The sequence below is a fragment of the Brassica oleracea genome, chromosome C9 (assembly GCF_000695525.1).
Source record: "Brassica oleracea var. oleracea cultivar TO1000 chromosome C9, BOL, whole genome shotgun sequence".
Taxonomy (NCBI): domain Eukaryota; kingdom Viridiplantae; phylum Streptophyta; class Magnoliopsida; order Brassicales; family Brassicaceae; genus Brassica; species Brassica oleracea.
The window spans coordinates 10408143-10419719 of record NC_027756.1 but is presented as its reverse complement, the minus strand read 5'-3'; the positions used below and the strand labels follow the sequence as shown (position 1 = coordinate 10419719).

Genomic DNA, 11577 nt, shown 5'->3' with positions numbered 1-11577 from the left:
GTTTAGGGTTTAGGGTTTAGGGTTTAGGGTTTAGAGTTTAGGGTTTAGGGTTTAGGGTTTAGGGTTTAGAGTTTAGGGTTTAGGGTTTAGGGTTTAGGGTTTAGAGTTTAGGGTTTAGGGTTTAGGGTTTAGAGTTTAGGGTTTAGGGTTTAGGGTTTAGAGTTTAGGGTTTAGGGTTTAGGGTTTAGAGTTTAGGGTTTAGGGTTTAGGGTTTAGAGTTTAGGGTTTAGGGTTTAGGGTTTAGAGTTTAGGGTTTAGGGTTTAGGGTTTAGAGTTTAGGGTTTAGGGTTTAGGGTTTAGAGTTTAGGGTTTAGGGTTTAGGGTTTAGAGTTTAGGGTTTAGGGTTTAGGGTTTAGAGTTTAGGGTTTAGGGTTTAGGGTTTAGAGTTTAGGGTTTAGGGTTTAGGGTTTAGAGTTTAGGGTTTAGGGTTTAGGGTTTAGAGTTGAGAAATGAGGTTTTGGGGATAAGATTTCAAATTTTGAAAAATAAAAAAATTAAAATTTTCAAATGATAAACTTAGAAAGATGTTATTTTTGTCGTTTTAGTTTTTGAATGCTATTTTTGTGATATAAACTTAGAAATATGCTATTTTGGAGATTTGTCCTTTTGAATTCCCAAACTATACTCATCTTTTTGCCACATATGTATACGTTCTTATCATCTTCCGTAGGCATGGGCATTCGGGGTCCCAATCGGGTTTCGGTTTTATCCAATCGGGTTTCGGTTTTTCGGGTTTATCAAAATCAGCCCCATTCGGATTATATGAAAGTTCGGTTCGGGACCGGTTCGGGTTCAATCGGGTTCGTGTCGGAGTTGGTAAATCTTCAAAGAACCGGTACAACCCAATATATTTTCGGGTTCGGATCCCAAACGGTTTTTCGGTTTAAAAGTACCTGATTTTTACCTATTTTATAACCAAAACATGAGTAAAATTGGTTTTCAGTTTTAAAATATTTGATTTGTACCTATTTTATAACCAAAACTTAAGTAAAATAGATTCAAAAATAAGGAACATCAATCGTGATCATTCAAAATCAAACGAAAAGTAAACATATTTACTGATAAAAAGAAAACCAAATAAATAAAAGCATAAAACGAAAACCAAGTTCTCATGAAATGAGAAACATTGTTTAACGAAAACAAAATATAAATCTAAATATTTCAAGATTCAAGGGTCATCTTCAATCATCAACCTTCATGTAATAGAACCATTAACCTTCATGTAACAGAACCACCAACCTTCATGTAATAGATAAGTATTTTAGATGTTCAATATTTCTTAGTGTATTTTGGATACATATTAAGAATTGAGATCATGTTTGCTACATGATCTTTTCGAGGTTTTGAATGTTTCGGGTTCTATCAGATATCCATTTAGATTCAGGTTCGGTTCGGATAATACCAATAACCCGAAATACCACAAAACAAGATCCATTCGGTATTTACGTCGGGTTCGGATCGGTTCGGATTCATTTTTATCGGATCGGATTCGGTTCGGGTTTTCGAGTTCGGTTTATTTGCCCAGCCCTAATCTTCCGACCTCGCTACAACTAAATCTGCATTAAAAAAAACTGAACTGCGACACATCAAAGAAAAAGAAGAAAGAAACCAAATTTTCTAAATATGATCATTTCATTTGAAAGCTACTGACTAATCACATTCCCAAATAAGATCCTTAAAGGCGCACACCAGTTTAAACAATAAACTCAATTCAAACAGCATATCACATAATATCTTGATACATTCTAAAAAATCAAAGCTCAATAATTGCATAACCTGAGATCAAAAGTGAGAATAGCTAATCACTACGTGAAAGGCATTACTTCTCTAGTCTCACACCTATCAAGAAACTCAGAAAAATGTGACTAATCGGACAGTTCTTACTCGTATGATTCCATTTTATGGAGTTTACAACGGAACCGAGTGTGGGAGTGTGGTAGATCCGGGAACCACCGGATACAGCCTCCATTGTTGGTTGACCTAATTAGAGCTTGCAGTAGACATGAATCCTAGAAACTAAAGGTCACAAAAGCTCATAAACAAGCAAACGAAAAGAACGAATTGTGAAGATGATGTTCAAGGGATGAAGCTTACCTTTTTATGGGGGAGATACACCGCCTATATAAGAGAGATAAATAACATTGAATGTGAAATCATGACTGATGTGAATTGATGGAGTTAAGAAGTTATGAATCAAGACATCGTTGCGGAGGATATGAGCCAAATACGAATCGATGGAATCAAAGCTTAACTCATAGACTATTCACGACGGTACATCTCCTGAATCTCAATAATGATTTTACAAAACAGAAACCCAATAAATGAATACGACAAAGCCTATAAAATGTAAGAACAAATGAAACAAAACGAAGAGTTTAAAGAGGGACAGGTGTGGCATGCAGATTGAATAAATTGATGACGTGGCATCACCTGCAAGAGACAAAGTCTATTTTATATAATAAGTTTATATAGTTTTCTCTCTATATACAACAATGTTTATATCACCTAAATTTATTTAGAGAAATTCTCTACGGTAACTTTAAAAAGTCTTTATCATATAAATATAGCATAAAAGGGTTAGAATGACAAAAGTGTTTTATCATAACTTATCTCAGATGTGATTTTTTATTTGGATTATTCCTTAGAAATTACTTCAATGAATTTTTGTATACATATTTTAATCATTCTAAGAGAAACCAAATAGATATTTCCATATTTTCTTTGAATAAATTTTTTTCATATTTTTTATTTACAATATAAATATATATTTCATTTTTCATTAAAGCAAACATTTTAAATATTTAATTACTTTCGTATTTATTTATTTACAATACAAATGTATATTTAGTTTTCACTTAAACTGTACCTTTTAAATATTTAATTAATTTTGTAATTATGTTAAATTCATGTACAATTTTGTATTAAATTTGTGATATTAATTTAACATAATATTTTTCAACTAAAACTTTGATCTCTAACAGTTAAGGATTTGTTAATTTAGAATTTTATACCATAATGTTGAAAATATGCTATCAATATGAATGATGTATCGGTCTACAAATACTATTTTGAAAGTGCATTTAGTTTCTGTTATTAAATATAGTGACCGATTTAAGTTTATATTTCAATAATAGAAGTATATGACTGTTTGTTTACAAAATGATAATCAAGCTCATTTTTATATAGAACATATTAATATATTATTCATTGATATAGTTCTTTTTGTTTCTTTTATCATGTGCAATTTTGAAAGTAAAATATGTATCATACCAATTTATGTCGTTAATATAAATGACAGATGAATGATATATTTCATGTGAATAATTTTATTCTCAAGGTGTTTATTATCAAATGTAGATGTAGGTTAAAGTTTTAATTATATAATGTGATGTATGATAGATGAAGAATTGCAAAAGTTTTAACATTGAAAAATTCATTTTAAATAATCTAAAAATTTCGGAGTAAAAAAATCTAAATCACCAATAGACAACATAGGAAAACTAAAAAATAATAATAAAGAGAAAAAATCAGGTTTAAAAGGACAAAACAAACACAATGCATTACAAATAAATAATTAAAATATTTATTCTGAGAAAATATGGGAATATCTGTTTGATTTCTTTTAGAATATTTAAAATAATTCAAATATGTATACAAAAATTCATTTAAGTAATTTTCTAAGAGATGGTCCAAATAAAAAAAAATCATATGAAATAGGTTATGACTTCTATTTTAATTGAATAGATTGAACATAATTTATTGTAAATATCATATAATGTAAGGTTTTAGTTAGTGTTCATGTATTAATAAGAGAGATATCACTAATAATCTGAAATAATAAATTAAATTACTGCATGCAAACTACAAAATTGTTATGTCTGAAATATTATATTAAACTATTAGTAGTATGGTAAATATTAAAATTATATACCACTAATCATGTAAATCAAATATTTATATGTATAAAAAAGAAAATAATCATCTGCACGGTTGTGCGGATCAAGATCTAATATACATTTATATTCCTATGCTTAACTGACTTATGGTTTGCAGTGAGGGGTATGGCTTTGAAGGTTGATTTTAAATTTTTTAAAAATAAATAAATAAATACTTTAAATTTAAAATAGTTCCAAAAAGAGTTTTCGGATTTCAAAATAAAAATAAAAATTCAATTTTTTTTTATAAAAGTTCAAATTCGAAAATAATATTTTTTATTTATTGAAATAATTATTTATATTTATATATATCTATAAAGTAGGGGTAAAATGATTTTTTACCTCTTTAATGAAAATTTCTTTTGATTATTTTCCTCTCAAAATCCCCTATATATTAATTGAGGATCATTTAAAAAGTTGTAATCTTAACTTTGTACTAATTAAAAAGAGACTCTGCTTTGTGTCAATTAATTATGTTGACAATTTAGCTTACGTGGCAGCTTAAGAATCAATTGAAAAAATGTTGGTCCAAATCCAATTAGTAGAGAACATTATATTAACCCAAAATATAAAAGCGTGTATTCTTTCCTTAAATAAAAGCTACGAAATTACCTAATATGATTAAAATGTATTCGACAACTAATGACTATGAATAATAAAGATTTGATAACAATTTTTACATCATTCTTCATTTTTGTTTAATTTATATTATTAAAAAAATTAAACATTCACATTAATCATATAATAAAAAAATTAATTTTTTTCTTATATGTTATATTTTGATTTTTTTTTAATTACTTTAAATTAAAAAATAAGAAAACCTTATATGTTATATTTTAAAATTTTTAAAGCGACTTTAAATTACAAAAATGAGGAAACTTTATATGTTATATTTTTATTATATGTTAGATATTTTTCTTATATGTTATATTTTGAATTTGTTTAAAACGACTTTAATTTACAAAAATGTAAGTTTTTCTTAAGCATACGACTAAAAACATTAAAATAATATGTATCAACATGATGGTTGATCTGAAACCTTTCAAAACCATATAGAAGATAAATCTCAATATAATTCAACTGTGGAGACGATACTGTTCACTTTTTTCAAGAATGTGTTCGGTGGAAAAAATAAGGTTTTTATGTCATAATTTGTTTAATGTTCAATCTGGTCAACCCATGATATATTAATTATAGTTTAGTTCCACAATTTTTAATAAAAATTGATCCGGTCCATCGGAAAGAAATTATATAATAACAACAAAAAACATTGTAGATGTATGAATAAAATGATCAAATATATAAAAAAAATGTCGATAATATATACAAGTAAACTCATCATTCGCAAGGCGCAGGTCATATCCTAGTGGTGAGTGTATTTTACGAATAAATTAAAGAGGAGTTAAGGTAAGTAGAATAGAACTGAAATGATAAAAGAGTATTTCTCTGTTGGACGAGTGAATATAAGAAATAAATGTCATAAATGTTGGTAAATGAGAAATGTTATTTCTATATTTTTTTTCTTTCTCATGGCCATTTGATGGAAACAATTCCGTTTTTCTTACTATTTTTTAGGGACAATGAAGCAGAAATGATCGAAAAGATTGCAAGAGATGTTTCAGATAAACTGAATGCCACACCGTCTAGGGATTTTGATGACATGGTGGGACTTGAAGCTCATTTGAGAGAAATGAGGTCTTTGCTAGATTTAGATAATGACGAAGTTAAGATGGTTGCAGTCTCTGGTCCTGCTGGTATTGGTAAGAGTACCCTTGCTAGAGCTCTGCAAATTCAACTCGCTGATAGGTTTCAGCTTACTTGTTTTGTTGACAACCTTAGAGTAAGTTATCATAGTGGTCTTGGTGAGTATGGTTTGAAGTTGCGCTTACAAGAAGAATTCCTTTCAAAGGTTTTGAACCAAAATGGTATTAGGATAAGCCATTTAGGTGCAATAAAAGAAAGGCTCCGCGACCATACAGTGCTCATCATTCTTGATGATGTGGATGATATAAAGCAGTTAGAGGCTTTGGCTGGTGGAACTACATGGTTTGGTCCTAGAAGTAGGATTGTAATTATCACAGAAAACAAGGAGATTTTGCAGCAACATGGCATCAACAATACATACCATGTGGAATATCCATCTGATGAAGACGCTGTTAAGATCTTATGTAGATATGCTTTTAGACAAAACTATCCACTTAATGGTTTTGAAAAGCTTGTCGAAATAGTAACAGAGCTTTGTGGTAGCCTTCCACTGGGTCTCTGTGTGGTGGGTTCCTCTTTACGTGGGAAAAATGAGGAGGAATGGGAAGAAGTAATACGCAGGCTAGAAACTATTATTGATCATCAAGATATCGAAGAAGTACTAAGAATCGGCTATGAGAGTTTACATGAGAACGAGAAATCTCTATTTCTTCACATTGCAGTCTTTTCCAACTTAAAAGACGGTCATCTTGTGGAAGCCATGTTCGCTGACAATAACTTGGATACCATATACGGGTTGAAAATCCTAGCAAACAAATCACTCATACATGTATTTAACAATGGGGATATAGTGATGCACAAGTTACTACGACAAATGGGTAGACAAGCCATTCAGAGACAAGAGCCTTGGAAACGTCAGATCTTAATTGATCCTCAAGAGATATGTGATGTTCTTGAACGTGCCAACGTAAGATCTTTCTCTTGTATTTGTTATATTCTTTTTCACTATTTAATAATGAAGGCAAGAAAATAATATCTATCCTATTAATAATATATGTATACATTGGTTTAGGGTACAAGAATTGTGTCCGGCATATCATTTGATATATCTGATATTGAAGAAGTGTATATAAGCCCTAGAGCTTTTAAAAGAATGCCTAATCTTCGATTCCTGAGAGTTTACAAAAGTAAAGATATTGATGGGAATGATATAGTGCATATACCCGAGGAGACTGAGTTTCCGCGTGGTCTAAGGTTACTACATTGGAAGGCATACCCGAGCAAGACTCTTCCTCGTACATTTCATACTGAATATCTTGTCGAATTCGATATGCAGTTTAGCAAGCTCGAGAAGCTCTGGGAAGGAACTCAGGTTGGTTTCTATGTTTGCTTATTGTATATGTAGTTTCTCATCATATATTAATGCTCTTTTCCTTTTGTTGTGTTGTTTTACATTCAGCCACTTAAAAATCTCAGGAAGATGGATTTGTCATGGTCTTCCGAATTAAAGGAGCTCCCTGATCTTTCAAAAGCTGCAGATCTCGAGTTTTTGTTTTTGTATGGTTGCTCCAGTTTGACAGAGATCCCTTCCTCAATCGGAAATCTTGATAAATTAAATTGGTTGGATATGAGTTTCTGTAGAAATCTTCAAGTTGTTCCGACCCGCTTCAACTTGGCACCTGATGCATTTCTCAATATGAAAGGATGCCCACAGTTGAGAAACTTTCCAGAGTTTTCCACCAACATCAGTGCACTAGTCATTGCAGACACAATGTTAAAAAAGTTGCCTGAAACAGTTACCCTCTGGTCTCCCCACGTGGGTCTTAGTATATACGGCGATGACGCAGGTATCGAGGAACTTCCAGGCTGGATCAAGGATCTTCATGGGTTAAAATCGCTTAACGTACAAGACTGTTCGAAACTTGCATCACTGCCAGAGCTCCCTGACTCACTCGAAAGACTAATAGCAAACAACTGTGAATCACTGGAGGCCGTAACTCTGGATTTTGACTCTGTACTATATTGCAATTTCGTCAACTGCTTCAGATTGGGCCGAGAAGCAAGGAGAGTAATCCAGCTGTCAATGAATGCATGCCTACCCGGAAGAAATATACCTGCGGAGTTTGATCACCGAGCTATAGGAAATTCACTGACCATCCGATCACTGACTTCAGATTCCAGAGAATTTAGGTTTTGCGTAGTGGTTTCCCCTAAACCACATGTTGAAGTATATGCTGGCAAATTGTTGTGTCGCATGCGCGTAAACCAGGGTTGCTTCATTGACAAGAACATCTCTATGCATTTTCTGGAGACTATCCAAGCGGGACATCTATGCATATGTTACACTGAATTGGTTCACGAGCATGGATGGCTTGAACAGGAGGATGAGATAATGTTCGAATTCATCAGCACCTACCCTGAGCTCGTCATTGTTGAATGTGGTGTCCATGTGTTGACGGAGGAAAGCGAGATAAGAAGAAGGAAAGAGTTTGATCAAGCCAACAAAGCGTCTCAAGTCTCTTCTCTCAACACTGAAATTACTGATGGACTAATCCGCAACTCGAAAGAAGACAACAATGGCGAAGCCGAGAATCGTACAGATTGTTGGAACTGTCTCTTCCTCTGCTTTGGTCTCTCCGACTTTGTGAGAAGCACTGCAAGCTTGTTTTGGGGAAGAAGACAGATATAGTCAAAAACTGGAAGCAAGGAAGATTCAAACATGTTGAGCTGCAAACACCTAATGTCATTGGCCGCGACGAGATTAATTAAAAACGAATTTACTGCAAACACCGTATGTTTTTATGTAATTCAATTGTATTGTTCTTGTATTCAAACAAGAGGGGATAACGAAAACTAAATTGTAACGTTTTGATTGATCTTGCGGTATTTACAGACCAGACTCGAGTAGAGAATGCTTCTGAGTCCTGAGTTTGAGGTTGCTCAGTGACGATACGTAATGCTTCTGAGTTCTGAGTTGAGTTTGCTCAGTGACGATACGTCTTAACCACCTGATCTATGCGTCTCCGGCAAAGTGGACAGCTTGTCAAGTGGGAGGAGCATGCGGTGCAGCAGCACATATGACCACACCTGCGAGAAAAACACACAACACACACACTCTTTTTAGCAAGTTGCAAATGTGGAAACAGTTAAAGAAGTGGAAGAATGCATACGGGACAAACACAGCGTTGTAGTTATGCTCTAGACAGATCACACACAGATCAGGAACAGCGCCTTCTTTCTTGGTAGAATCTGATACGCTCTCCCCGTTTGAACCTGGTGGGAGAAAAGTTTTGTGGTCAGAACCTCTGCAACCTATTTATGAGTAGAACAAAGATTCAACAATGGATACCTTCAGTCTCATCAGCTCTCTTAGCTGCTGCATCAAGCACTCTGCAACAATAGCTGACACTGCTTAGTTTGTGCTGACAAAATTCTCGAGGGACACAAACTGAGCTAGTACTCATATACTTAAGGGCACCTATTCACTTTCTAGAAGGACGAATATGTGACAATACCTTTTCTGTAACTCTCGATGGCGTCTTCTCTCAAGAACATGATCAATGACATGCTTTGTAATTAGAAACACACCAAAAACAGTTAAACCCATGGAGGCATACTTGTACCACCTGTAAAATAAGACTTTTATCAATCAATTTGGCTCATCGTGTTTTCCTACAATAGAATAAGTACCAATAGAGAAGAGAGACATGACCTTGACCATTTCCCCAAATTGGAAATGAGCTGATCTAGTGATTTAGGAGAGACGTAGAAAGGCCCTCTTTCAGGTTTCTGAATCCTGAGATCTCCAATATCGTCCTTGACAGCCTGTCATACATGCCAGTAACAGAACTTAAAATCAAACTCTTCATCAAGTCTGCCTCTGTAGAAAGATCAATCCAGCATTCTACAAATACTATTTCTGAGAAATTTTCATATAACAAAGAAAAAAAAAACACTAAGAATACGACATACCTCACCAACAACAGTTAGAGGCATTCCAGTAGGAAGAACGCGCTCAATGCGCTTTACTCCAAGCATCTGAAACATAACAATACCCGCTTAAGCAAATAAAGAGGTCAGCAAAAAAGCAACCCGTATAGAAAAGCAGAAAACCTTAAGGCCTTGGAGATAATCAAGTGTTCCCCGTACAAGGGAACGCCCTGACTCTTCAAAGACTTCACTTCCAACAGTCAAGGCAAAGCCTGTTGCACCACGAGCTCCCACTACATTCAGACGACTTGTCCCATCATCCTATTCACAAACAAATTTCGAAAATGTGGGAGATGGTTTTAAAGAAGCATCCAATCACAGCTGCAAAAGAGTATTGTTACTATATTTGACTTACCAGGAACCAAGGAACCTCCTTGCTCATAGATAGCATCAAAGCACTATCTTGAACCCAAGAACCAGTCTCATTGTGCTTCAGAAAATGTTGCTCCGCCTGAAATACATCAATATGATTGCTATAGTTTCACATACACCTAACCAAACACAAACTAGATTAATAATAAGTAGACACATACCGTTTCCTCGACGATAACGCCGCGTATGCCACTATGCTCGCACTTGATAGGTGTGTCGGAGCCAACTCTTCCAGACACTGCCACAATGAAAGGCAGGAGCTTGCTGCTATCTAATTCTAGCAATTGCGCTGCAAAATACAGAGAAAGCAGTATCAACAATCATTGAACAGATAAAAAAAAAAACAGAGAGTAGAAGAATGAATACCTAACTCCTTGAGCTGGTTAACCCTAGTGACGGTTTTGAGAACTTCAGCGTCCCTGCCGCTACTCCTGCCGAGAAGATAAAGAGCGGCGGCGCTGAGGCAGCAGGTAACCCCACCCCAATGAATCATCTTCCTAACAATGCCTAATGTTGGAGTTTCAAGGGTTATGGAATTAAATATTGGGGATCAGGAAGGGATGGAATAATAGTAGCAATCGAATCTGGATTTACACAGAGCGGTGCGAGACGATGGCGACAATCTTCCGCTGCTGGCGAGAGCTATGAGTTTGTTGATATCAAGGAAGCGCTTCAAGGAATTAGAGACTGATGGAGTAATCTGTGAATCGAAAGAAGGCGAGAATTTCAGAACGTTGTGCAATTGGATGATGATTCTTTGCTTCGATCTCTCTCTCTCTCTCTCTCTCTCTCTCTCTCTCTCTCTCTCAGGGTTTGGGGGCAAGAGGAGGGCGATAAAAGTCAAGCCGCGGAAGCAAGGTAGCTGATGACGTGGCCACTTCCCAATATTCGTTTGCGTGGGCCTACATGTTTTTATATTTAAGCCCAACTAGGTACTAAAGTCTTTGTTAAATAAGTGTTTTATATACAAAAAGAAGACTATCATCACGATACTAAAACGGCAATAAGAAGCTCTCTGAACTATGTCACGTCGTTTAAAATAATTATCCAATGAGAAAATTTGTTTTCGCCACATCACTTTCGTTTTTTTTACTAAAGAAGAGTAAAGTCAATGTTATGCCGTGGCTTTTCCACTTCGTGTTCGTCTCCAAACTCAGAATTTTCAATTACCTTGAGACAATATTGATCAATCAATGATTATCTCTAAAATCTTCTTGATTGTTTCGTTTCACCTCCACCCAAAATCAAGTTGGCTGTAGAAACGCATCTCGAAATCGTTTTCAAACGGAATTGGTTTTATATTTTGTTGGGGCTTATGTTTTTGTAGGCAAATCCTTGCGACTTGATCTTCGCGATTGCATATTTTGGTCCAAGTTGTGGTTCATAATGATCTATCAATTAAAACACAAGCAGAAGAGTGGATGCTTATTGATTGATCAAGATTCAGATACCATGTCAACTTAATCTTTCCATCGTTGAGTTTCTTGGATTTCTAGCGACTAATTATTGGGGGTTTTTCTTAGCGCTTTATATGATTATGTAATTTAAATACTCGATATTGACTTCTCTCTTTCCT

The 11577-nt window shown here is 34.4% G+C and overlaps 2 protein-coding genes and 1 long non-coding RNA gene across 3 annotated transcripts in view; 1 reads left to right on the top strand and 2 right to left on the bottom strand.

Moving 5' to 3' along the window:
* The window catches only part of LOC106315427 (disease resistance protein RML1B-like), an 11556-nt gene extending 3209 nt beyond the window's left edge, over positions 1–8347 (top strand). Inside the window, exons 2-4 of the mRNA XM_013753152.1 lie at positions 5511–6606; positions 6712–7011; positions 7099–8347. Of these exons, the coding sequence (XP_013608606.1) occupies positions 5511–6606; positions 6712–7011; positions 7099–8328 (2626 nt within the window). The 3' untranslated portion in view covers positions 8329–8347. The remainder of the gene's footprint in view (positions 1–5510; positions 6607–6711; positions 7012–7098) is intronic.
* Positions 1531–2297, bottom strand: LOC106315438. The gene is made up of 3 exons (XR_001264610.1): positions 2095–2297; positions 1885–2016; positions 1531–1571 (listed from the first exon to the last, which is right to left on the bottom strand). It is a non-coding gene; the product is annotated as an uncharacterized LOC106315438 (long non-coding RNA).
* Positions 8348–8400: 53 nt separating the features above from the next.
* Positions 8401–10765, bottom strand: LOC106315429 (mitochondrial ubiquitin ligase activator of NFKB 1). Its single transcript, XM_013753154.1, has 11 exons — positions 10596–10765; positions 10368–10508; positions 10163–10290; positions 9985–10080; positions 9753–9890; positions 9612–9677; positions 9352–9464; positions 9155–9265; positions 8989–9029; positions 8810–8912; positions 8401–8726 (listed from the first exon to the last, which is right to left on the bottom strand). The coding sequence occupies exons 2-11, from the start codon at positions 10492–10494 to the stop codon at positions 8624–8626; spliced, it is 1026 nt and encodes a 341-aa protein (XP_013608608.1). The 5' UTR covers positions 10495–10508; positions 10596–10765; the 3' UTR covers positions 8401–8623.
* Between the last annotated feature and the right edge of the window lie 812 nt (positions 10766–11577).

Coding starts and splice junctions, on each gene's coding strand:
- LOC106315429 (XM_013753154.1), bottom strand. CDS start 10,494: ATGATTCATTGGGGTGGGGTTACCTGCTGCCTCAGCGCCGCCGCTCTT. Junction 10,081..10,162: donor GCGTTATCGTCGAGGAAACG/GTATGTGTCTAC, acceptor GATGTATTTCAG/GCGGAGCAACATTTTCTGAA. Junction 9,465..9,611: donor CTCTAACTGTTGTTGGTGAG/GTATGTCGTATT, acceptor CATGTATGACAG/GCTGTCAAGGACGATATTGG.